This window comes from Rhinatrema bivittatum, chromosome 5 (genome assembly GCF_901001135.1).
Source record: "Rhinatrema bivittatum chromosome 5, aRhiBiv1.1, whole genome shotgun sequence".
Lineage (NCBI taxonomy): Eukaryota > Metazoa > Chordata > Amphibia > Gymnophiona > Rhinatrematidae > Rhinatrema > Rhinatrema bivittatum.
The window spans coordinates 221,069,496-221,095,674 of NC_042619.1; the positions used below are offsets into that span (position 1 = coordinate 221,069,496).

General features: G+C 47.2%; 1 protein-coding gene across 1 annotated transcript in view; it reads right to left on the reverse strand.

Moving 5' to 3' along the window:
• Window positions 1-6,261: 6,261 nt before the first annotated feature.
• The window catches only part of RBBP7 (RB binding protein 7, chromatin remodeling factor), an 83,109-nt gene continuing 63,191 nt past the window's right edge, over window positions 6,262-26,179 (reverse strand). The window contains exon 12 of the mRNA XM_029603294.1: window positions 6,262-6,805. Within this exon, the coding sequence (XP_029459154.1) occupies window positions 6,737-6,805 (69 nt within the window). The 3' untranslated portion in view covers window positions 6,262-6,736. The remainder of the gene's footprint in view (window positions 6,806-26,179) is intronic.

Genomic DNA, 26,179 nt, shown 5'->3' on the forward strand with positions numbered 1-26,179 from the left:
ACCCCCTCCCTAATGTAGAGCAGATGTATTCAGTGCAGCTATTACTGCTAATGCTTTCGGCATTAAAGCCTGCTGCTGTTGCAAGTGATTTTAACACTGGTTAGTACATTGTACCTCTAGAGATAAGATTACAGAAGCAGTGCCCTGCTTGTTGCACCTGCTATACCATTACTGATGTTTCAGGCTGGAGCTAGTTATTGGAGCAGGAGTTAAGCCCTATTTTGTATACACACTGCCTTGCTAGTACACACCCAGGCCTCTCTGCTGCCTTTCCTCCAAAACCTCATTGCTTAGAGTCAAAACACGGGGGAGGGGGGTGGAATATTCTCCCCTACCTTCCTGGCCCTTAGTAGAAGAGTGCAGTAATGTTTGGCAGAGGTAGTACATAATTCTACAGCTACACATTACACCAAGTCCAATCAGCAACAGCCGTAGACTAGGACCGATAACAAGTGGCTCTTTTTACCTACATATGTGCCCTAAGACTCCATCTTAAAACAGGCAGGAGCCCATACTCCAATGACCCCAGAATGATGTGGTGCTCGGGAAGAAAATGACAGCCCATGGAGGTCTAAAACCTAGTGATTTTATACTTAATTTTTAAAGAGATGGCTTTACCACATTTTATGAAATTGATTCACAAATCAAGAACAAACTTAAAGCAGCCACCCTAAAAACCAAATTAAGTACATTGCAATAGATGTTACACATACTCTTCAGTTAAGGTGTTTGGAGGGATCCACTGCAGGCAAAGTGAGCAGCAAAAACCAGGGCAACAAAACAATCCAATAGGCAAGTGCTTGATAGACTGGAGGTAGAACTCAATAAGCCTAAACTACCATTACGGCAAACAAATAAGTCAGTTAAACCTAGCTTTCACCACTATTAACCACTAATGTGTCCGGCGTGGTGCTAGAATTCCAGAAAACATTGAAGTGACTTTGGTCATAAAGTCTGTTGTGAAATGTATGCACATGCTTGCAAGGAAAATGCAAACCAAAATTTTGCACCTTGATAAAGTATCTTGGTACTAAGAAAAAAAACATAATTTCCTTTGTTCCTGTATCACTGGACACATCAGGAAAAGCCTGTATTTTATTCTCATCTAAATGGGGGGAAAAAATAATTTCATAAGTCAATCAATCTAATTCACCCAGTTACTTTACAGGCAATGATATCAGATATGTTGGGGATAGAGGGAAACACACTAAAGGAAAGTTTGCATCTGATGGTACATCCCCCCTCAACAGTTCTTTTAATTAGGAGCAAACTTGTCAAAGGTCCAGTGCAACCTTTTCAAGTCTGTGCTAATGTAGGGAAAGCAGTGATATAAAAAGAAAATCTCAGTTCTTTTCCACTCTTAGCTAGAAAATGTCAGTTATCCATTATAGCAGTAGCATTCATTCCCGCCCTTTGAGGGCCATCAGCAGGGCAGGTTTTCAGGATGTCCCTGCTGAATATGCATGAGATATTTGCATACAATGCAGGCAGTGTGCATGCATATTCATTAGGGATATCCTGAAAACCTGCCCTGGTGGTGCCCCTTACAAGCTGGAAGTATAGGGAGGCTGCACCTTCTTAAAAAAATGTAGATGCCAAAATTGACTATAAAGATTTGTTCCCTTAATTTCTAAGATCAGTCCACTAAAATGTTTCGATTGATAGCTTGGAAAAAATGGTAGTGAGATGCTTTTGATCTCGAGAGAGCATAGGTCTGTGCTTTCGAAGATTCTCATTTTCTAAGTCTTTTAGCGTAGTTTGTGTTTTTTGATACTTTACAGCTGTTCTTTTTACTACTTGAACAGGGAATATAGGAACCATGCACAAAATTGCAGCCTTTTTTTCTTTCTGTGAACAGGTTAGTTGCTAAATTACTTGAAGGTTAGGGCTGGACTACAAAAGCTTTCATCACTGCCAATCTCTTCTACATGTTTTTTTTGTGTATACTTTGAGATAATGTAGATGTTAAGACAGAAATTGGATTCCTTGAGCCTGAATCACAGGGAATTATTGTGGGTTTTTCTATAGAACAAACTGACTTTAACAGTGCATAGCAATTGAAGTGAATCAAACTAAATATTAGCCACAGTTTAAAGAAAAAAGAAAGGTTCTTCCTGTTCAGGCTGATGGGACAAGGCAAAGGCTAGAGTGACAGACAGGCTTAGTGCCTCTTTAATCAGAGTGATATAAGCAAACAGCAGTTAAAAGAAAAACCCTCTGCACCCATTTCCATCAGCTGATAATATGGTTCACTTCATTGCTGACTGTACATTGCATGGAAGGAACAGAACAGTTTTTTAAGCTAGTCTTCCTCAGCTGCCTAGCTGTCTAAGTCAGTCATGTTGCTGAGTACTTATGAAAAGATGTTGCCCGATTCCCTATCCATAAGGCTGGCTCACAGAAAGTATCCAGGGGTATTGCATCTGTACAAAAAAAAATGGAAAATGTACTTTCCTGCTCTTTAGTTTGCTCAGCCACAATATTGGTAGGCATAGGTACAGTTGTTTGCACATTACCTTTTGGTTTCTGTATATTATACCATGATAAACTGCCTAGGAAATATTGACAATATGGGGCTCATTCTTATACTCAAACACAGAAACCTCACCTAGATCTTAACTTAGGGCAAAAGACCATCATTTTATTTTTTTTTTTAAACTGATGCAGAAGCAGCAACCTTTCCTACTCCATGATCCACTTGGGTAAGTTGGTTGAGTGGTCCCTTCCTGCAAGGGAACATCCCTAACTCAAAAACCTGTGAGCCTCCAGGGTGGGAAGGTCCATGACATGACCTCTAGACCACTTGGAGAATAAGTCAGGGACTTCTAAAATGGGACCGATCTCTTTCCTTTACTACATTTTTACACCTGATTGTGTTACAGTTCAGTTCTCAGGTGTTACAGAAAAATCTACCTCTAGCCTGTAAATGAGAATAACTGTGAAATAAAAGAAAGGTAATGCAGAATCTAGTTTGTGCTAAACATGGCTTTATTTTTACAACGCATTTGCTCTCATGAGAAACAATTGAACTGGTAAATGGGCAGTCTTGTTTTGCATTTCAGAAACATTTTGTAGAGATTTTTCACTAATGTGAATCTGAAATTTTATCTACTCAGTTCTCTATAAAGTAAGTAAATACCTATACTTAATATCAGTCTCTGTGTTTTCTATACAAGAATGTCTGCCCGTCAGAACACTTAAGCTTGGCACCTTGGTAACTTCAGAGCTTTTGAAGAGTCAACTACCCAGGAGAGAATATTTATAGTGATAAAAATGTTAATTTCTCACGTAAGTAGTTTACAGCTGTACAATTATTTGAACAGTTCTGAATAAAAGTTTGAGGAAGCAGTATTAACAAAAAATGTTTGTCACTTAACTGTAAATGTAGATCCTTTAGTTTTTCATTTGTTAAATATTGGAACTCTTCACTGACCAGCTCTCATCATAATAAATGATTAAGGGTTCCTGTGTTGACCCTACAAGTATGTGTCCTGTCTGTATATATACAGGAATAAAAGCAGGAAATGTAAATGCTAGAGCCATAAAGAGATCTCTTAAATTTCCCCCTCTTGAAAATCTTAAAGTTTTCTATATTAGAATGGAAAAGAAAAGAATACACTAAGATCAAATATAAAAATAGCTAAGTTAATTTGAAAAATATAAATAGCACCCATTTGAGCTGTGATATGACAGACCAAGATTTAATGGAGAAAAACCGTGCTGAGCCCCTGCTTTTTGTTAATATTTATTAATACATAAACAGCATTACATCGTACAATATCCATTCACAAATTCACTTAAATGTGCCATACGATTTAATAGTACACTTTCAGCTCCTACAAATGAGTAGCTTAAGAGATTACCAACTTTAAAAAGACAAAGAAAAATTAGAAGCAATAGTAGCAAAGAACAGAGAGACACTTTCCATGATCAAACATATGCATCCACTTTTTGGCATTATGAGAACATTTCATTTAGATTTAAGTACAGTGTTTCTTCGAAAATAAGACAGGTCTTATGTTCTTGTTAAGTTCCGAAAAAACAGGGCTTATTTTCAGGTGATGTCTTATTTTTTATCCATGAATGAGGAGGCGGACTTAGCCTTGTCCTCATTCAATCAATCAGATTCCATTTTCGGCCAAACCTCTTATCGGCCTGCTGCGGGAAATTTCATTTTCCCACAGTTTGGGCCGATTTTATTTAGTCTGCCCCCCCCCCCGAAATGAAACCTTGGGGGGGACGGCAGACGGGAGGTTGTAAAAAAAAAAAAAAAAAAAAAAAAACCCCTAACCCACCCCAACCCTTCAAATTTAATTCATTACAACCCCTCCCACCCTTCAAAACTTGCCAAAATTCCCTGGTGGTCCAGCAGGAGACCGGCCAATGGCACCAATAGCCTGTTACATGGTAAGGGCAAAGGGCCATCAGTGCCATTTTGATTACTGGCAGCTGATGGCCCGAGAGCAGGAGATCGCTCCCAGACCCCCAAGGAATTTCAGCACTTTTTTTTGGGGGGGGGTGGGAGGGTTGCAATGAATTAAATTTGAATGGTTAGGGTGGGTTTGGGGTTTTTTGTTTTTGACACAACCCCCCATCTGCTCCCCCCCCCCCCAGACTTTCCGTAAGTCTTGGGGGGGGGGGGTTGGGCAAGTCTTAGGGTGCAACCGCACATCCACCTATAACTAGGGCTTATATTTCAAGCCCACTCCAAAAATCCTGAAAACTCAAGCTAGGGCTTATTATCTGGGAAACACGGTAGTAAGCAGGCAGGGAACTGTACAGACCGTGGAAGATCTGCTGGTCACCTGCTTTAAGTGGAAAGAATTTGCTAAAAGCTTGTTATGTTTCAAAATAGTCACATTGTCTTTCCTATGTCCAGTGGATCCATAATGAGGAAGCAGCTGATTTTGTTTTAAATGTTTTTACAGTACTGGTATTAGCGTCTGACAGCTATCAAAAACTTGCATATGCTCAGCGAAGGCAAGTTCAGCCCCAGGATGCTTATAAACTTCCTGCCAGGGCCTCACTGAAAAGCTGTAACAAAAAGCCACAACTCTGAACTCATCTTGGATCAACAGACCTAGTAGAGTTGCATGATGCATTAGACATATAGGGAATAAAATACTTTACAGTTTGCCTTTTTCTTGAGCTATCCTTTCATTCCTATACTTTGAAAACATCAGATCAGTCCAGATGTTAATTCTGAATTGCTTAAAAAGGAGGGATAATGTATTTCAAATAAAAAAGCTTTCAAAATTTTGCTTCCTAACCCAGATCAGGTATGTGATTAGACAAGACCTAAATTTGACATATAGGGTCCAGAACAAAAGTAGTATTTTGTGCTAGGATGATATGGTCAGAATGGAGTCAAACATTAGTAGCATGTCAACTAACTGTACACAACCCACAACAGTAAGCAGTGGGAACCCATCACTGCTACAACCATGGAGGTATAGCAACTTTAACTCTTTGTCATCAAATATTTCAAGGCCAAGAATAATTTTCCTTTTCAATCAAGTACTCTTATTAAATAGAAAATGTTTCTAACTGGCTTTTAGTATTAAATATTTCGAGTCAAAAGGATTTCACTCTAAAATCTTATAAGAATGGACCCGAGGTGAGGGATCTCTCTTCCACAACTATTCCTCAAAACCGTTCTTATGAGTGGCAACTCTACTTTCCCTCCCCAAGATCAAATGCTGCACTGAAGGCACATCAGATCCAGTGGATAGGTTTTGACTTAGGTTCTTGTGTTTGATAGTTCCACTTTTCTTTTTAAACCATTCTGTCGCTCACAATAGATAACTACATACCTCACTTCTTTCATACCCACTTTAAATACCCAAGACAGAGCAAGAACAAATAAAAAGTAGGACATCCCTGTCTACTTAGCAAACAAACTTCCAAAAAGCCAAGTAGCAAGAACTTGCTGTAGGATTTGTGGCAGAGTGTAGCGCACAAAGTCAAAATATTCAGGATGTTCTGATGAGCTTTGGAGTAGCTAGACAAGCCAGGGCTTATGTAACATAACTAGTAACAAAATAATGGTCATCTCCACACATGGCATACCACAAGCACACAAACTCTGGCTTTCAAAATGGAAGTTTGACACATGCTTACTCTTCAAGGTAGCCTGTTACATGAAAACCATTTATGCTACCCCAGTGCCTATATGAGGAGGATCATCATCAGGTGACCGGCCGAAGTACTTAACATTTTCCACATGGATTTTTTCCCCCCAAAAAATAGACCAACAAAACCTTCCTTCAAAAAAAGTTTATTTATGCAAAAGTCAGTCAGTCAATGAGGTGCTCTGAAAAGTGAAAAGCTCTTAGCCTACTGGAAAAATGTTTAGAAGCACTCAGGTTTAGGGAAACAACTGGACCTTGAACAACCATCTGCATGATAATATGTTTCAGACAGACAATATTTCCCTTCTCAAATTCCAGTCCCATTTCCCCCAGGTAGATAAATGCTGTACAATGTAATAGCTTATTTAAAAGTGCTGAAATCTGGGAAAAGGGATACATGGGGTCAGGAATTCCACATGCTATCCCACTGTCTTTCCAACAAGCCTTTGTCTGTCCATGCTTGAGAAACCAAGCATCCACACAAAGCAGTACATTCAACAGAAGAATGTGAATGTAGATAAAAAAAAAAAAAGATAATTTAAAACAAATGTTTACCAATTCACAATACCCAGTATGTTTTGCTCTTGTATGTTTAACAAAAAGGTTTACGATCCTTGAGCTTCCAGTTCTGATGGAGGTATGTCTGGTTCTTCATCATTGTATATATTTTCAGCCTAAAATTGGAAAGAAGGAAGAATTTATATTAAAAGTTATTACAATTCAGAACATAGCAAGGAGAAAGGGCAAAGAGCAGCTTTAGGGGGCACGTCTCAACATTTGCAGAACCTACATCTTACATCCCTCCCCCCCAAGGAAAGGGGAATTTATTTATTTATTTTTATTTTGTTTACAAGGATTCTTCTAATAATGCTTCAGCTACACCCAGTTCTCTCAATGGTAAATGAACGTTCCAATTAAGAACAGGTCCATAAATTATTAGTCACATACTTTGGTTTCTCCTCTTCTAAATTCAATGGGAAAGCAACATGAAACAAACATTTTCATATTTTTTGCCAAGTACTTCTAAAAGACACAGTAACTGTAGTTAGACAAGATGCTGCCTCAGAGCCACCTGATGGTTGATAGCTCATTAACCTTTCCTTCAGCAGAGAGTCTTCATTAATTTTCCCACCACCGAGGTGAGGCTAACTGGCCTGTAGCTTCCAACCTCCTCTCTGCTACCACCCTTGTGAAGAGGGACAACAACTACTCTTCTCCAATCTCACAGCACTACTCCCTTTTCCAAGGATCTATTAAACAGATCTTTTTCAGCGGACCCGCCAGCACATCTCTGAGCTCCCTCAGCATCCTGGGTTCCTTTGCATTCTGGCAGATCAATCCCCACCAGTGGGTTATGCACCTCTGCTAGCAGATTGAGGCATAGCAAAAGCTGATGTCACAGCTATATAGTGCCACCCAAACATCAGCCTGCCAGTATTCTCTGTCTCCAGCAGATAGTGGACATGCATTTCCCTACAGACGATCTCGCCTGTGAGCAAGAAAGTAAAGATAGAAAGGAAGAAAAGTGGAGAAGGAGACACCAGGAAGACTAGACATTTATATAGCATCACTTGCCTCCTGGGGTGATACCATTCGGTCCCCTCCCTCAGTAGGGTGCCTTCAGTGGCATGGGACTTAAAATTTGATTAGTAGTTGCAGGCCACGAGAGGCTCAGTGGTGAAGGCTTTAGCTCTCCCCCCGTAGCAGGGACCTGTTCGTGCTCTCAGCCAGTGAGGGCTGAACTCAGGTAAAAGTTTATACTTCATTTAAAAAAAAAAAAAGTGTAGGAAGAGGGTTCTCCTACTAGGTCTATTTTCTCAGCATTCGGCCTTTCCCCCTCACGTCTCTGGGGAGTTCTGTGGTGTATGGAGGTAGTTAGGACACAGCGGGTTGAGCAGCCATTTGGCTAGGCCCTGCTCTTGGGCTTCTCCCTTTTGGCACATCGTAGGCTGCGAGGGTGGTTTCATGCATTTTTCACCTTGTGCCATTCACCCCTTCCTGTGCATTCCTATTGTGCATCCGTTGCCAACTGTACATCCAAAATTGGACATGCACCTTGGATGCCTAACTTGGGCAGTTAGGCATCCAAGGTATGTTTGACCATCTAGTTTGGGCAAGCGTACTATACACGGGTCCTTAGACACACATTTCCCTGTACGTACCTGGATCAGTCCAGATAGTGGGTTATATCCCCTGAGCAGCAGATGGAGTCAGAACAGAGTTTGAGAGCGTCAGCATATAGAGTAGTGCACCCTCTGCTGGAGCTCAGTATTCTTCTGACTCCAGCAGATGCGAGTGGGGGGATCCACTAGCTCCCCCAGATTGACAGGGTTTCTTCATTTTTAGTTATTTCTTTCTTTTTCTCCACAGTATTTCCCTGTCTTATGTTTCTCTTCATTTTGGATCCTTAAAGTTTAAAAAAAAAAAAGTTTTCAATTTTTGAGGCGGCGTGTCTCTGAGGCTTTGCCTTCTCTATTCTGTACTCCTTTCCTCTTCCGTTGGGGTAAGTGGAAGTTTTTTGAGTTTCTTTCTCCACAGGTTTGCTTCTTTTTGGTGGTGCCCCGTGGATGCCGGTGGTTCCGGCCGCTCCACCCGTCGTTGGGGGTCACGCGGTTCGCAAGCTCCGCCCGTGGGTGTGTGCTCAACTGAAACGGGGGTTTCCCCCGCAGTTACTGGACCCCTTCGGCGGGTTGTTAGGGCCATTTCCAGGCCCCCCCGCGGCACTAGCTCGTCTTTGGGCCCCCCCCCCCCGAGGCTTTTCTTTTTCCCGGTGCTGACATGCCGCGGTCCTCGAGGTGTGAGGCCTGCGGCGAGCCGGGGAATCAATTTCTGAGGGAGGGGCTTTGTGAGCAGTGCTTCCCCGATGGGGAAGGCACCCTGCAGTCCTCCGGTGCGATTTCGAACCTGCCTCCTCCTCAGCCCGGGCGGCGCGGGCCGGCCACGACGCCGCCTTTGGCGGGAACGGCAGCCATTTTAGGGGGTCAGCGTGAGACGGACTCGCTCCCAGATGCAGACAGGATTGGTTGCACTGGCTCTCAACAGGCTTTGCCCCCGGCGGGAGGTTTGCCCGACCGGGGCTCCCAGGACGGTCCCCCCCCCCAGGGATTCCAATCAGCTCTCCGTTTTTCTCACCTGACTTTATTCTGGCAATGCACATGGCCTATTTGCAGGGTATGGGAGCGCAGGCGTCTAATCCCCTGGGGGCCCCTCCCCCCAAGGTTCCTAAACTTGACGTTGGTCTCACCGCCTCGTCCGTTACGCCTGGATCCCTGCCAGGTCCCTCTCCCGTGCCACCCCGGCGTACCACGAGGGCGGCTTCGCCAGTGAGAGACGTCTCCCCGGAACCCCCGGAGGCGCATCCGGATGGACATACGGAGGGGGACGACCCTCAAGCCCTACGGATTTTTCAAAAAGAAGAGCTGGATGAACTCATCCACCATATTATTCAGGAGCTGGACCTCGACCCACCTCCAGATCCGCCGATCCCTGTGGCTCCTGCCGTCGCCACCTCGTCTCGCAAAGGGGATCCAGTACTTGCCCGCCCTCCGTCCTAGGGCAAGGGCTTTCCCTATCCATGAGTCCTTCCTACAGCTTCTCACCAGGGAGTGGGACACTCCCGAGGCGTCCTTGAAAGTCACACGCGCCATGGAAAAGCTATACCCGCTCCCTGAGGATTTTTTGGATCTTATCAAGGTGCCCAAGGTGGATTCAGCGGTGTCGGCAGTGACCAAGAGGACAACCATCCCGGTCACGGGGGGGGAACGGCCCTGCGGGATACGCAGGACCGTAAACTAGAGACCTTTCTCAAGAAGGTCTTCGAAGTCTCCGCCCTAGGTATACGGGCCGTGATGTGCAGTTTGCTCGCGCAAAGGGCCAGCTTACTCTGGGTACAGCAGCTTCTCACCTCTCAGGAATTGCCCCCCCGAAGAGGCCGCCCAGGCGGACCGGCTGGAATCTGCCATAGCATACGGGGCGGACGCCCTGTATGATCTCTTTCGCATAATGGCGCGGTCCATGGTTTCGGTTGTAGCAGCCCGACGGCTCTTGTGGCTTCGCAACTGGGCAGCGGATGCTTCCTCCAAGTCTAGCCTTGGCTCCCTCCCCTTTCGGGGGAAGTTCTTATTTGGAGAGGACCTGGATCAGATCATCAAGTCACTGGGGGAAAATTCGGTGCATCGGCTGCCGGAGGATAGACAGCGTTCCTTCAGATCATTTTCTTCCGGTAGAACCAGGGCCAGGGCACAGCGACGTTATAGGTCTTACCGACAGTCCGCTTCCCGGACGCAGCAGACAAGATCCCAGCCTTGGTCTCGTTCCTTTCGTGGGTGGAGGCCCGCGAGAGAGGGTCCAGGGCAGGGAATTCCGCCCACAAAGTCATCCCAATGATGCCAAAGGAGCCCACTTCTCACCTCCCCGGATCGGAGGCCGCCTCATGGACTTCTACGAGGAGTGGGCAGTTATCTCCACGGACCAGTGGGTGCTGCACACCATAAGAGACGGTTACGCCTTGGAATTTGTCCGCCCCCCGAGGGACCGGTTCATCTTCTCCCCCTGCGGTTCGGATCTCAAGAGGATAGCGGTTCAACAAACACTAGACCGGCTGCAGGAAATAGGGGCCATCGTTCCCGTCCGCTTCGACGAGGTGGGCTTGGGCCACTATTCCATTTACTTCATCGTTCCCAAAAAGGACGGTTCCTTTCGCCCCATCCTGGACTTGAAGGAGGTAAACAAGGCCCTCAGGGTCACCCGGTTCCGCATGGAGACTCTTCGATCGGAAGCGTACTTGCACATTCCCATCCTGCTGGCTCACCGGCGGTATCTTCGCTTCAAGATTCTAGGTCAACACTTTCAGTTCAAGGCGCTTCCCTTCGGTTTGGCGACCGCACCTCGGACCTTCACAAAGATCATGGTAGTGGTGGCGGCGGCCCTCCGCAAGGAGGGTATCCTAGTACATCCGTACCTAGATGACTGGCTGATTCGAGCGAAGTCCTTCTCACATGGTCAGACCTCAGTGGCCAGAGTAGTACAATTCCTACGCTCTCTGGGCTGGGTGGTGAACCTTCCAAAGAGTTCCCTTGTGCCCTCGCAACACCTGGATTTCTTAGGAGCGAGCTTCGATACCCGGCGGGGTATGGTGTTCCTGCGCCAGGACAAGGCGCAAGCCCTGAGAGAGCACGTGTCTCTGTTTTCGGCTCTGGAAGAACCAACCGCCTGGAATTATCTGCAGCTCCTGGGAGTAATGGCCTCCACCATCGACATGGTACCCTGGGCGTTTGCACACCTGCGTCCACTGCAGGCGTCCCTACTATCCCGCTGGAAACCAGTCTCCCAGGAGTATCAGGTGATCCTGCCGCTTCCACCATTAGCCAGGAAAAGCCTGGATTGGTGGCTTGTCCCCTCGCATCTGGCTCGGGGAGTCTCGCTCGAGGTTCCCAATTGGGTGGTGGTGACCACCGATGCCAGCCTCGCGGGATGGGGTGCCGTCTGCGAAAGAAGCGCCACTCAAGGGACTTGGACGCCAGAGGAGGCAAAGTGGCCGATCAATCGCCTAGAAACGAGAGCCGTGCGTTTCGCTCTCCAGCGTTTTCTTCCCCTGGTGCGACACAGAGAGGTGAGGATCCTCTCGGACAACGCCACCACCGTGGCCTACATCAATCGCCAAGGGGGGACAAGAAGCAAGCATGTCTCCCTCGAGTCTACTTCCCTGATGGAGTGGGCGGAGAGCAATCTCGTCCGGATAGCGGCCTCTCACATCGCCGGGGTGGACAACGTTCAGGCGGACTTCCTGAGTCGTCAACAGCTAGACCCCAGCGAGTGGGCTCTCTCAGACGAGGCAATGCATCTCATCGTCCGTCGTTGGGGGACTCCATGCCTCGATCTAATGGCGACCTCTCTCAACGCCAAGGCTCCACGCTTCTTCAGCCGCAGAAGAGAGCGCGGCGCGGAGGGGGTGGATGCCCTCGCCCTTCCGTGGCCGTCGGATCAACTGCTCTATGTGTTTCCTCCTTGGCCTCTGGTCGGCAAGGTTCTCCGCAGGTTGGAACATTGAGGGACTAATTCTCGTCGCCCCGGAATGGCCCCGTCGGCCATGGTTCGCAGATCTACTTCAGATGACGGTGGACGGCCCACTTCGCCTGTCCCATCTTCCTCATCTTCTGCGCCAGGGTCCGGTATTTTTCGAGCAGGCAGAACTCTTCTGTCTTGCGGCCTGGCTTTTGAACGGCGCCGTCTCCGCCACAGAGGCTACCCGGAGACAGTGATCTCAACAATGCTTCGTTCCCACAAGCCTTCGACCTCAGTCGCTTACGTTCGAGTTTGGAAGGTCTTCGAAGCATGGTGCTCCGACCGCGGAGTCCAAACCATGGAGGCGACTGTCCCGCTGATCCTTCATTTCCTACAGGATGGTCTGGATAAGGGTCTCGCCTATAATTCGCTCCGGGTTCAGGTGGCGGCCTTGAATGTCTTGGTACAGAAGGACTGCTCTCTACCCCTTCAGCCGGATATCGCACGTTTTCTGAAGGGTGCCAAACACCTACAGCCACCGGTCAGGGATCCTTTCCCTTCTTGGAGCCTCAACTTGGTGCTGCGAACGCTGTCGGGCCCTCCTTTTGAACCCCTGAGGGGGTCCTCCCTCAAGGACCTGACCCTCAAGACGGTTTTCCTGGTAGCCATCTCTTCTGCTCGCCGGATCTCAGAACTTCAAGCCTTGTCCTGCCGGGACCCTTATCTGCGTTTCTCAGACTCCGGGGTTTCCCTTCGTACGGTGCCATCCTTCCTACAAAAGGTGGTCTCGGCCTTCCACGTCAATCAAACGGTGGAGCTTCCAGCGTTTGCTCCAGAGGAACCCCGGTCTCTCCGGCTCCTGGACGTCAAGCGTGTACTGCTCTGTTACCTGGAGGTTACCAATGACTTCCGGGTATCCGATCATTTGTTTGTCCTCTGGTCAGGACCGAGGAGAGGTTCTCAGGCATCCAAGACGACTATTGCTCGCTGGATAAAGGACGCCATCTCATCGGCTTACATTGCAGCGGGGCGGGTGCCGCCTCGCAGCGTCTCGGCTCATTCGACGATCCCAAGCAGCGTCCTGGGCGGAATCTCGCTCAGTTTCCTCCCAGGAAATCTGCCGTGCAGCGACATGGAAGTCGTTGCACACTTTTTCCAGACATTACAGACTACACCTGGCGCCTCAGTGCACGGGTTCTTTTGGCGATCAAGTTCTCCGAGCAGGTCTCTCAGGACCCCACCCGGTTTAGGGAAGCTTGGGTACATCCCACTGTCTGGACTGATCCAGGTACGTACAGGGAAAAGAAAATTATTCCTTACCTGCTAATTTTCGTTCCTGTAGTACCATGGATCAGTCCAGACACCCGCCACTAGGGGTTTCATTAGGTCCTGCTCGGATTCTTCCAGGTATCTTTCATTCTGTTTGTCTCTGATTATTGTTACTGTTCACAGCTCCTCACAAGTTGGCTGTTGCTGGTCCCGTTGACAGTTTGTTTACTTATATCTGTCTCTGTTCCTTTTTGGGAACAGTTCTGGATCCATAATGTTGTGTTTTGCTTTTGGGCTTTGCTATGCGTAATACTGAGCTCCAGCAGAGGGTGCACTACTCTATATGCTGACGCTCTCAAACTCTGTTCTGACTCCATCTGCTGGTCTGGGGATATAACCCACTGTCTGGACTGATCCATGGTACTACAGGAACAAAAATTAGCAGGTAAGGAATAATTTTCTTTTTTTGTATATCCATTTTGGGTGCAGCTTTTACGCATGGGAGCTGAACGCACTTTTTGTGCATATAGCTGGGCGCGTGCCTATTCCTGACTGAGCGCCTTACAACCATGGCGTCTGCAGCGAAGAATTCTACACACTTATCTATTTGTGCTGTATGCCACATCACAGTGATACCGCTGGAGCTTTCTTTAAGCCTGTGTCAGCGCTGCCTGGATTCATGGTGATTTAGCGCCTTCTGATTTTGCTGACATTGGTCCATCTCTTCGGTCTGAGAGGAGTGGGATAGAGAGCAACACGATGCTGTCCCCCCCTCCTTCGGTTGATCCATGGGCCAAACTCCTCAGGGGAAACTCACTCTCAGGATGTCAGGTTCAAACCTATGGACCTGTCCTTTTTTGGGTGGAATTCTTCCATGGGCAGTTTTTCTGAGTCAGCTTTTCCTACTGGTTTAGGTCCTTGTGCTCAGAGTTCTTCTGTGCCTTCCACCTCAGTCAAGCGCCTTGGCACAATGTGGCCTGACAAGGCTCAAATACAGGTGGATCAAGATGACACCGATGAGATGGTGGTAGCTCTCCTGTGGAGGAAGGGGAGATTCCCCCAGATTTGGAGCTCCATAGAACTCTTCTCCATTTATTTTATGGAAATGAGTTGCCAAGCTTGATCTCTCAGACTTTGAAAATCCTGGGACTGGCTGGAGCTGACTCCTTGGGGGTGCAGGACTGCCCCATTTTGGTCATTGTTTGCAAGGCCTCTTGTATGCGATTCAAGAGTTGATTTATCTGGAATGGAATTTGCTAGATGTGTCCTTCAAAGGAGAATGCACCTTGGTGGGTCTATACCCCTTGGATCTGCAGGCCAGAGAGCAGTTGCATTTCCCTAAGGTGGATGCCTTGGAGGTGTTCTGTCAGGAAACAAACCACTATAGCAGTACAGAAAAGTGCAGCTCTCAAGGATGCTCAGGGTAGGAGAATTGAGGCTATCCTAAAGCAAGCCTTTGAGGCAGTGGCAATGAACTTGCAAATTGCTTCTTGCTGTCTTCTGGTAGCTCGGGCTACCTTGCATCTTTCAGATAGCGGACCTACAGTAGAACCAGGGGCTGATGCAGCTGTGTGAACCAGGTCACAACCCACCAGAGGAGTTGCTTCTGTTATAGCAGCTAGACAGCTGTGGCTGTGCAACTGGTCCGCAGATACTATTTCAAAGTCCAATCTTACCCAGCTGCCCTTCAAGGGTTCGCTTTTGTGTGGCAGGGATTTGGAGAAAATGGCAAATCCATGGTTGGAAACCCAGGTCCCTTGCTTGCCAGAGGGCAAGAAGCCAGTTTCCTGGACCTTTTGGGCACATGATCGCTCTCGAGACTACCAGCGTTTTCAGCCTTATAGGGGAATGTTCTTCCCAGAGATCCCATCCCTTCCGCAGATCTCAGTCCTTTCACTCCCCAAAGGCCTGGAAAGGATACAGGCTCCGGAACTGGAGCCCCCTCAATCTTCTCAATGAAGACTTGCAGGCTCACCTATTGATGTAGGAAAAAAGTGGGTACCTAGCTCGTTTTCATAGGTGGGACCAGATTACTTCAAATCAATGGTTCGGGATGCATATGCCCTCGAATTTCTTCACACTTCTCCAGATATCTTTATGATCTCTATGCAACTCCCCTCAGAAGAGGGTAGAGGTGGAAGCTACATTACAAAGGCCGTTGAACCTGAAAGCAGTGATTCCTGTTCCAGAATCATAGCAAAATATGAGCCATTATTCCATTTATTTTGTCATGCCAAGAAGGAAGGGTCTTTTCAACCCAAACTGGATCTCAAGGGCGACAACCCTCATTTATGAGACACGCATTTCAGGATGGAAACTATGTACTCTATAATGGTAGTACAAGCAGGGGAATCTCTCACATCTCTAATTCTGATTGAGGCCTATCTGCATTATTCCCATTCATCGGAAGCAACCATTCCTTCGGTTTGCCATTCTGAATTGTCATTACTAGTTTCAGGCGTTACTGTTTGGGTTGGCCACAGCACCCAGAACCTTTTCCAAGGTCATGGTGATTGTAGTGGTGGCCCTATGCAAAGGCGAAATTCTAGTTCACCTCTATCTAGACCAGTGGTTCTCAACAGGTGTGTTGGGAGACACTAGTGTATCACGAAGTCCCAGGAGATGTGTCGCAGAGCCAGCAGAAGACTGATCTTTCATCAGTCTGGGTGGAGGTTGGCCAACTTCTCTTTTGAGTAGGATAGGAAGTTGCTCTTGCTTCTTTCTTTTCCTGGCCAGTGAGGTTGTTCCCTCCTTCACTCAGATCAGAGCGCGATATTACCAACTCCTGTTTATATGGGCCCAGCAGGACACCAACTATCTTCCTCTGCCCGGCCGTGAGGCTGCTGATGCTCTCTTCACCCCAAGGGGCCTGGATGTGAAAGCAGGAGCATAATGGAGAAAGGTGTGTGCTCTGTAGATCTGCTGCCGCCTCATCTTTCTCTCCTCAATGCTTCTTGCCCTCATCTGCTGCTGATAAAGAGGGAGGGAGACTCTGGATTGGACTTTAGTCTTTTCTGCTGGCTGGGAGCCAGGAGAAGGGGGAAATGTACTGGGCAGAAAGGCATAGGGAAATAGGGAGTCAGGGGTTGGGGAAAGAAGGTTGGGGTTGCTGGGTAGGAAGAGGTGGAGGAGGGAGGGGTTGAGGGCTGTTGGGCAAGGAAGAGATGGAAGTGGAGAGATGGAGATGTGGGGCAGCTGAGCAGGAAGTGGTTGGAAAGAGGTGGTCAGAGGTATTCTGGGTAAGAAAGGGAAGGGGGAAGGGCCAAAAGAGTTGAACAGGGAGAAAGGGAGGGGTGGGGGGGTGTTGAGAATGTTGGACAGTGATATGAGCATGTGAAGGGATGATTGAGTAGTTGGGAGGGGTGATGGGAGCATGGAGGGGAGTGACTGGGTACAAGGGTCATACTATGTCAGTTTTGAAAATATGCATTTCTTCTCTGAACTTTGCTTAGTGTAGGAGGAAATATAATTTTGTTTCTAGTCTCCAGTTTTGCACTGCATGCAGAAGGTAGTCTTGGAATTTCCATTCCATGTTTTGTTTCCACATTTGTAATTTGTGGTCTTTTATTCAATATTTGGTGAAAGCAGGTTTATCTGTATTCTCTAATTGTGACTGAGATGAGGTACTTTACTAGAGGTTTGTATCAGCCTTATTTGTTGTATTTTCTTAATATTATATTGCACTGGTGGTGAACTGCTGACTTTTCATGGGTAGGGCTAGTGCTGTTTCATTTCTTGGAGTTTGTACATGTCAATCAAACCTGCCATACCTCAGCAGCAGAGTGGGGTTTGTGTTGCTGTTAAAAGATATTCTGATTCTGGTGTCATCTTATGTATGGTAAACTGTACAGGGAAAATGTCTTAGTTCCGTTCTGCACTAACTGTTAGGAAGCGGGGGACTCCTGTGGATGCAGAGCATATGCTTATATTTAGTCCTATGATGGTCATGTGTTCAGTGTGTCACGCATATGACCATCTCTCAGGTGTGTCCTGATAGAAAAAAGGTTGAGAACCAGTGATCTAGACGACTGGTTGATTTGGGCCAAAAGCGTAGAAGAGTCTTTGTGCTTCATGCAAAGTGTTTGAGTTGTTACAGGACCTAGGCTAGGTGGCAAATCTGGCCAAGAGCAATTTGCAGCTCTCTCAAACTTTGGAGTATCTCGGGGTTCACTTCAATACAAGGCAGGGCAGATTATTTCTGCCAGAGACTCAAATGCAAAAGTTGATGGTTCAAGTTTGAACCCTTATGAACACTGTTCGCCCAACCGTGTGGTCTTATCTGCAGATTGAGGTTGATGGCTGCCGCAGTGGAAGTAGTTCCCTGAGCAAGGGCAGATATGCAACCTCTGCAACGTGCATTGCTTTCCAGATAGAACCTGCAGTTGTATAATTATGTGGTGAGTCTCAGTTAAACTGTTGGTTACAATCATCATCTCAGGAAGGGAGTTTCCCCGGAGAGGCTGGATTGGTTGGTACCCATGAAAGATGCAAGTCTTCTGGGGTTGGGGGGACCATTGTCAGGAGTTGATGGTGCAAGGTCGCTGGAATGCAGAGGAGCAGCAGTGGAACATAAACAGATTGGAAGAACAGGAGGTTTGGTTAGTGTGCTTGCGGTTCACCAAACATCTAGAAATTCAGGTAGTCCAGATAATGTCCAACAATGCAATGACACTGGCTTACATCAATTATCAGGGGTCAAAGGAGATAAGCACTCATGGTGAGGGCGGGGCAACATCTAGGCATATCCGCCTCTCACATTACCAGAACGACAACATCAGAGAGCAGGAGAAATTTGGATCCAGGAGAATGGGAGCTGGCAAACGAAGCCTTTCAGCTCCTTGTGAACCGCTGGGGCCTATCGGACCTCGACCTGTTGGCAATTTCACCACCACGAAGGTTCTGGGCTTTTTCAGTCACAGGAGACTCAAAAGCACTGGGCATCGATGCTCTATAAACATAAGATATGCAATACTGGGTCAGACCAAGGATCCATCAAGTCCAGTATCCTGTTTCCAACAGTAGCCAATCCAAGTCACAAGTACCTGGCTTTTACCCAAACATTAGATAGATCACATGCTTCTACTGCTTATTACTTACCGTCATAGCAGTTATGGATTTCCTCTAGGAACTTATCCAAACCTTTTTTTAAACACAGTCACAATAACTGCTGTAACCACATCCTCTCATTCAGGAGTAGCCCCACAGTGCCCTGCTATATGCATTTCTGCCCTGGCCTCAGAGGCAGGATTGTCCGAAAGATTGCAAATCAAACCAACAGTCCTTTTAGTGGTTCCGGATTGGGCTTGGAGGCAGTGGTATGTCGATCTCCGGAGACTGCTGGTGGGCGATCCCCTCAGGCTACCATCTTGGAAGGATCTGTTGGGGCCGGGGTTCATTCTACACATGGATCCGGGTCGATTATGTCTTACGGTTTGGCCATCGAACGTGCTCTGTTGTTGAAGCAGGGTTATTCGCCTGCTGCGATTTCCACCTTACTTTGGGCCAGGAAATTTCTACTTCTCTAGTTTCAGGCTTGGTGTTCTGACCAAGATTCTCAACTTCAAGGTGGATATTACTTTCATTTTGGAATCCTTGCAGGATGGCTTGTGTAAGGGATTGGCCCTTAACACTTTGAAGGTTCAAGTTTGCAGCTCTGGCTTGTTATAGGAGGAGAGTCAATGGAAGTCTGTGTCTTCCTATCCCATGACCCGTTTCTTGACAAGAGTTAAGCATCTTCGCCCCCCTTTACGGCTTCCAGTACATATGTGGGACCTCAGTTTGGTCCTAGAGTTCTTGGCAGGTCCATCCTTTCGGCCGCTGTGTGCTCTTTCCTTGCGACAGCTTATTTTGAAGACAGTTTTTCTAATAGCAATCTGTTGGGTACTTTAGGTCTCCGAACTGCAGGCTCTTTCTTGCCAGGGGCCTTTTCTGAGTATGACCGAGGTTTCGGAGTTTCATTTGAATCAGTCCATTTCCCTGCCCACCTTGGACAGAGATAAAAGTGAGTACCATCTTTTGCGTTCCTTGAACGTCAAGCGTCATTTGCTGCAGAACTTGGAGATGACTAAATCTGTTCAGAAGTCCAATTGCCTGTTTATGCTCCATGGTGGTGGTAAACTGAGCACCAGCAACAATAGCCCATTGGGTTAAAGAAGTCATTATGGCAGCCTATGTGGTTGCTGAGGTTGCTCTGCCAAAACAGATTACAGTGCATGCCTCAAAGGCTCAGCCGGTATCATGGACAGAACTTTATTTGTCGTTGCCTGTTTAGATTTGCCGAATGACAGTGTAGTCATCTTTGCACACCTTTTCCAAACATTGCCGCTTGGATGTTCGGGTTAGGGAGGACACCGCATTTACTGAAGCAGTTTTGACTGGACCACTGGCATCCTTCCCTCCATTTTCGGGATTATCTTTAGTACATTCCACTGGTGGGGATTGACCTGCAGAATGCAGAGGAATGAGAAACTACTACTTACCCGATAATTTCCTTTCCTCTGACGACAGCAGGTCAATCCCATACCCACCCTAGGCTGCTGATGTTGAATTTATGATTAGTTTTTCAGGGCAAACATTGCAGAGTGATTTGGTTCTTTGATGAAGATCGATAAGTAGATTTTCTAGCCCCTTTGTTTAGTGCATATGTTACTTTTTTCTGAGCTCAGTGTTCTTTTGGGTTGGAAGCATGAGTGGTTGATAGCTAATAATAATGTTCAAATATAATCAGTTTGTCCAGTTTAGCTTTTCCAGAAAATACTGGCAGGCTGAAGACGCAGTGGGACTATATAGCCATGATGTCCGCTTTTGCTTCATCTCCTAGTATAGGTGCATAACCTACTGGTGGGGACCGACCTTCCCTCACAGGAAAGGAAATGATCAGGTAAGTAGTAATTTCTCCATGTTCCTCATCTGGCCCCATGGTCTTGTCCACTTTCAATTTACCTAACTCAGACCATACATTATCTTCTGTAAACTGAGTTTTGTCTATCCCATCCTTATCTCAGTCTTGTCAACCCACAACGGTCCTTCTATACATTCAAGTGGTCTAATAGTAACCACACTACTATATTAAATATACTTCTATTACTAGGACACTAACATAGGTCTACAGTCTGGTAAAGTAATTTGTACTACTCCATTTCCTGCCAAAACCAGATTACTTAAGTAGATAAAGTGGTCCCTAACTTCAATTAAACTCCAGTACCTCTCAGACTTTAAAAATTATTCCTGCCTCTCTAAAACACAACTGGGATCTTCATGGAGCAGAGACTGGCCTTTATATGTATCTGTACAGCACTGTATATACCTTGCAATACTAAATGCCTGGTTTAAAGCTTCTGTTAGGTTACACTTTGAAACATGCATTTTAAGATTCAAAAAGTAGATGTGAAACTTGCATTTGGTTTTAAACAGCTAAGCACGCTATTTTATTTAAAATGGAAGAAAATTAATACTAGCTTGTTGAGACAAAATGTTGCATTCTAGAAATTGTGTGTTTATGAAATCTACACACCTGCATTCAAAAAGCCAAACCTGCTAAATATGGATAGGAAAATTAGTTCTTACCTGTTAATTTTCGTTCCTGTAGTACCACTGATCAGTCCAGACAGTGAGGAGTCCAGACCGTGGGTTGAGCCTCCTTTCCAGCAGGTGGAGACAGACCAAAACTGAAAGGGTATCCTATATAAGGACAGAGCCTACCCTGCAGCCCTTCGGTATAACCATTGTTAAAGCAGAAAACAACAAAACCAGAATAAGATCAAGCAAATAACCATAAAGCTCAATTGAGCAGCTGTAGAACAATGTAAAAAACATGGTATGACTAACCGCTCTTGTATATACTTGGGAAGGGCGTCTGGACTGATCCGTGGTACTACAGGAATGAAAATTAACAGGTAAGAATTTTCCTTTCCCTGTACGTACCCGGATCAGTCCAGACCGTGGGATGTACCAAAGCTTCCCTATCCCGGGTGGGACCGAGACAGTCCCACTCGAAGCACTTGCCGCCCAAAAGAACCAAAGACCGGTGCTTGCACACCCAAACGATAGTGGCAAGCAAAAGTATGCAGGTACGTCCAGGTGGCGGCCTGCAAATCTCTTGCAGAGAAACAGATTGACTCTCCGCCCATGAAGTAGCTTGAGAACGTAGCGAATGAGCCTTTAGGCCCTCCCGAACCACCCGACCTTGGCAAAGATAGGCCGAGGAAATGGCCTGCTTCAACCACCACGCAATCGTGGTCTTAGAAGCCGGTTTGCCCCGATTGGGACCACTCCACAGGACAAAAAGATGGTCCGAGACCCGAAAGTCATTGGTGACCTGAAGATACCGGAGTAGGACTTGTTTGACATCCAGTTTACAAAGATCGCCTCCAGCGGTACCTGCAATCTCCTCTGGGGAGAACGCTGGAAGCTCTACCGACTGGTTGACATGGAAGGTGGAGACAACCTTAGGCAAGAAAGAAGGCACCGTCTTGAGGGAAACACCTGAATCGGAGAAACGCAAAAAGGGCTCCTGACAGGACAATGCTTGGATCTTGGAAAGCCGCCGAGCGGAGGAGATAGAAACAAGAAAAACTGCTTGAGCGTGAGGTCTTTTACTGTAGCCCGACGGAGAGGTTCGAATGGGGCAGCACAGAGGACCCGGAGGACCAAATTAAGACTCCACGACGGGCAAATAATGCGAGCGGGCGGACGCAGGTGCGACTCCCTTCAGGAACTGAACCATGTCCGGGTGGCCCGCTAGGGGATGACCCTCGACCCATCCAAGGAGAGAGCCAAGAGCGGAAACTTGTACGCGCAGGGAACTGAAGGAAAGGCCCTTGGAGAGACCCTTCTGTAGAAAAGAAAGAACCAACGAGACCGGGGTGGAACGTGCGGAGACACCTGACTCCTCACAAACAGTCTCAAAGACCTTCCAGACGTGCACATAAGCTAGAGAAGTAGACTGCTTCCGGGCTGGCAGCAAGGTGGAGATAACCTCCTCCTCATAGTCCTTACGCCTCAGGCGTCACCGATCAAAAGCCAGGCCGCTAGACAAAAGCGATCGGCCTGGTCGAAAAATACAGGCCCCTGCTATAGAAAACGAGGAAGATGGCCTAGCCAAAGAGGTCCGTCCGTCGCCAGGTTGACAAGATCCACGTACCATGGTCTGCAAGGCCATTCGGGTGCTACCAGAACCACGGGCCCTCGGTGGAGTTCTATTCTCCTGAGAACTTTTCCCACCAGGGGCCACGGGGGGGGGGGGGGGGGGGGCAAGGAAGAGCCAGAGCATCCATGCCCTCCGAGCCGTGCTCCCTCCAGCGGCCGAAGAACCGATTGGCCTTGGCACTGCGCAAGGTCGCCATGAGGTCCAAGTGGGGGGGACCCCACGTGTCGACAATCAGATCCATGGCTTCTTCTGAGAGTTCCCACTCTCCCGGATCGAGCGACTGAGAAAATCGGCCTGAACATTCTCCTTGCCCGCGATGTGGGAGGCCGCCAGGCAATCCAGGTGTCATTCCGCCCAGGCGAAGAGCCGGCTGGCTTCTAGGGCCACCAGACGACTGCAAGTGCCCCCTGATGGTTGACATAAGCCACGGTGGTGAAGTTGTCGGACAGCACTCTCACCGCTTTGCCGCATACCAGGGGCAGAAACTCCTGCAGAGCCAGATGCACTGCCCGAGCCTCCAACCGATTGATGTGCCAGCGGGTCTGAACCGGCGACCAAATCCCCTGGGTAGACTGGGACAGGCAGCCCGCACCCCAGCCCGAGAGACTGGCATCCGTGGTTACTATCGTCCACTGTGGAGCTTGAAAGGGCATTCCCTGGAGAAGATGAGGAAGCGAAAGCCACTGCAAGGCGGCGACGGTAGAGTCCAAAAGCGGGAGGATTATGTGAAACTGTTCTGACACCGGCTGCCAACGGGATAGCAAAGCTTTCTGTAATGGTCGCATATGAGCAAAAGCCCAGGGAACTAGGTCGATGGTGGAGGCCATGGACCCTAGGACCTGCAGGCAGTGGCGTAGCCAGAAATGAATTTTTGGCTGGGCCCAAGGTTAACATGGGTGGGCACTAAACAAAGTCTGAGCCATGGAATTCATATTCTTATTGATAAATACTTTCACACACACACACACACACACACACACCTGACAATAGATTTCTAAATAATCTGCTATAGCTGTTATACTTTTAATATTTTAAACTCAATTACTTCAAGCAGCTACCAATGCTAAACCTAATATATAGTTATGGAAGCATTTCAATTATACTTAAAGAGATCTCAAGTGGCAGTATCCCATAACTTACAAAGAACCATATACTAGTCTACTATAAAGACAAATATCTCATCATGCATCACAGTATTCTGTGAGATATTTTAAAACCCTCTGGAATGTTGTACCAAGATATTTACCATAATTGAGCAAATGCCTTATTAATCTGTATCAATAAAACAGATAAATACCTTTGAAGACTTTTTTTCCTTTCCTATGGCTCAACTATTTAGTTTTAGTCTTCCTCTGATGGAGACATTTGCTGAATCGAGTCTAGGGGCTCCTGACATTCATCCCAATTTCTTTACAAAGGAAGAACAGAAAAAAAGACTGTTCTGGATAAAGAGATGTCTTGAAGGTGGTCACACCCTTTGGCTGACAGCTGGGATGTATCCTTAGCAGTGTGGAGAGGATAACTGGGTAGACAGGAGAAAAAGGCTATCCAGCCCTGTCATTTACTAAGCAATCATCATGTAAACATACACTCTGCATCCACAAATAAGATTGATACAATTGCCTACATGCTAGTAAAATACCTCACCTCAGGCACACACACAGAACCAACCTTCACCAAAGTACAGAAAGACCACACATTATAAATATGGAGATAGAAACTGGAATGGAAAACCAAAAAAAGCCACTCTGCATACAGTGCAAACCTGGAGAAATGGAAAGAGAAATATAGCACCTAACACAGTCCCAGGACCTGCAATAATGCACACAAACAAATCTGCACAAAGTTACACCTGCATTATGGAACATTAACAACCCTATCTATGAAAAGCCAACACTACAAATATTAAATCAGGTCCTAAACACCAATACACCTCCTATTAGGAAAACAGAACAAGCCAAGCTGCTATAGATCCCCACACAGAAATAATTGTAAAACTATACTAATAAATATTTCAAAACAGCTGATGAACAGAATAACATCCAACAAAACTCATAAAAATTCTTAAAAATTGTCCAATTATCAATAAAATATTTCAAAACAGCAGACACATCACATAATACTCAATAATTAAAATGGTAGTCAATCAAGAAAAATAAACTTAAAATGCCACCTTTACTTACCATCTCCAGCAACTTTCCTACTCCTTTCCCTTGAAAGCACATACCAGGAGCAGCAGCGGCTGCTGAAGCTCTGTCCTTACGGTCCTCTTCTTTAGGGCCCACAAGTCACACACACAGGGCTGGTGCAAGAGTATTTGGTACCCTAGGCGAACCTTCAGTAATACAACCCCTCCCCTGGATTATATATTGGCAGCAGCTCCTGCACAGCGCCCCCTCCTTTGGTATTGGATTTGTCACAGGACGTCTTGTGCTGGTGGGAGTTTTCAACTCCCCCCAAAACCCTGGTGCCCTAGGCCACCACCTAGTTTGCCTAATGGAAGCACCGGCCCTGCACACACACACACCCACCAATTAAACCCTACGATCAGTCTCTGTCTCCCACACACACCCCAGTCACCATCTCTCACACACACCCCAGTCACCTCCCTGCCCAGTCTCTGTCTCTCACACACACCCCAGTCACCATCTCTCACACACACCCCAGTCACCTCCCTGCCCAGTCTCTGTCTCTCACACACCCCAGTCGCCTCCCTGCCCAGTCTCTGTCTCTCACACACCCCAGTCACCGTCTCTCACACACACCCCAGTCACCTCCCTGCCCAGTCTCTGTCTCTCACACATACCACAGTCACCTCCCTGCCCAGTCTCTGTCTCTCACACACACCACAGTCACCTCCCTGCCCAGTCTCTGTCTCTCACACACACCACAGTCACCTCCCTGCCCAGTCTCTGGTCTCTCACACACACTTTGCTTAGAACCCCAATGCTGTGTTTCCCTTTAATTTTGCAGTGGCAGATTTCCTAGTACTACCGCTGCCTTCTCAGCCGCACTGAAGCAGCAAACATTTATTTTAGAAAAATATGCCACAGCACTCAAGCCTTCTTTTAGCTGTCGGGATATCCCGAGGCTCCCGTGCCCCCCATCTGCCTGCTTTTACGGCCGCTGGGAGCTCCAATTGCCCCATCTGAAATCAGAATGGCTGTGTGCCACTTTTACTTTAAATGCGGTTCTGCTGCGCTTACTGGGGGAGACTCCCCAGAGCAACCAGCCTCTGCATGCTCGCTTTGGGGAATCTCTACTCCAGTGGTCCCCAACCCTATCCTGGGGGCCCACCAGCCAGTCAGGTTTTCAGGATATCCACAATGAATATGCATGAGAGAAAATTTGCATGCACTGCCTCCATAACATGCACATTTTCTCTCATGCATATTCATTGTGGATATCTTGAAAAGCTGACTGGCTGGTGGGCTCCCAGGACAGGGTTGGGGACCACTGCTCTACTCTATTGCGGTTCCTGATGCAGCTGGCCTCTTTTCTTTGTGGCTCCCCGCATTTCAGCACTTCCAGCCCGAACACTGCCACTCCTCCCAGGCCGATGCCCCCCTTCTTCCTGCCCCACCAGCCAATCTGAGGCTTCCTCCTCCCACTGGCAGGAAGAAGGGAG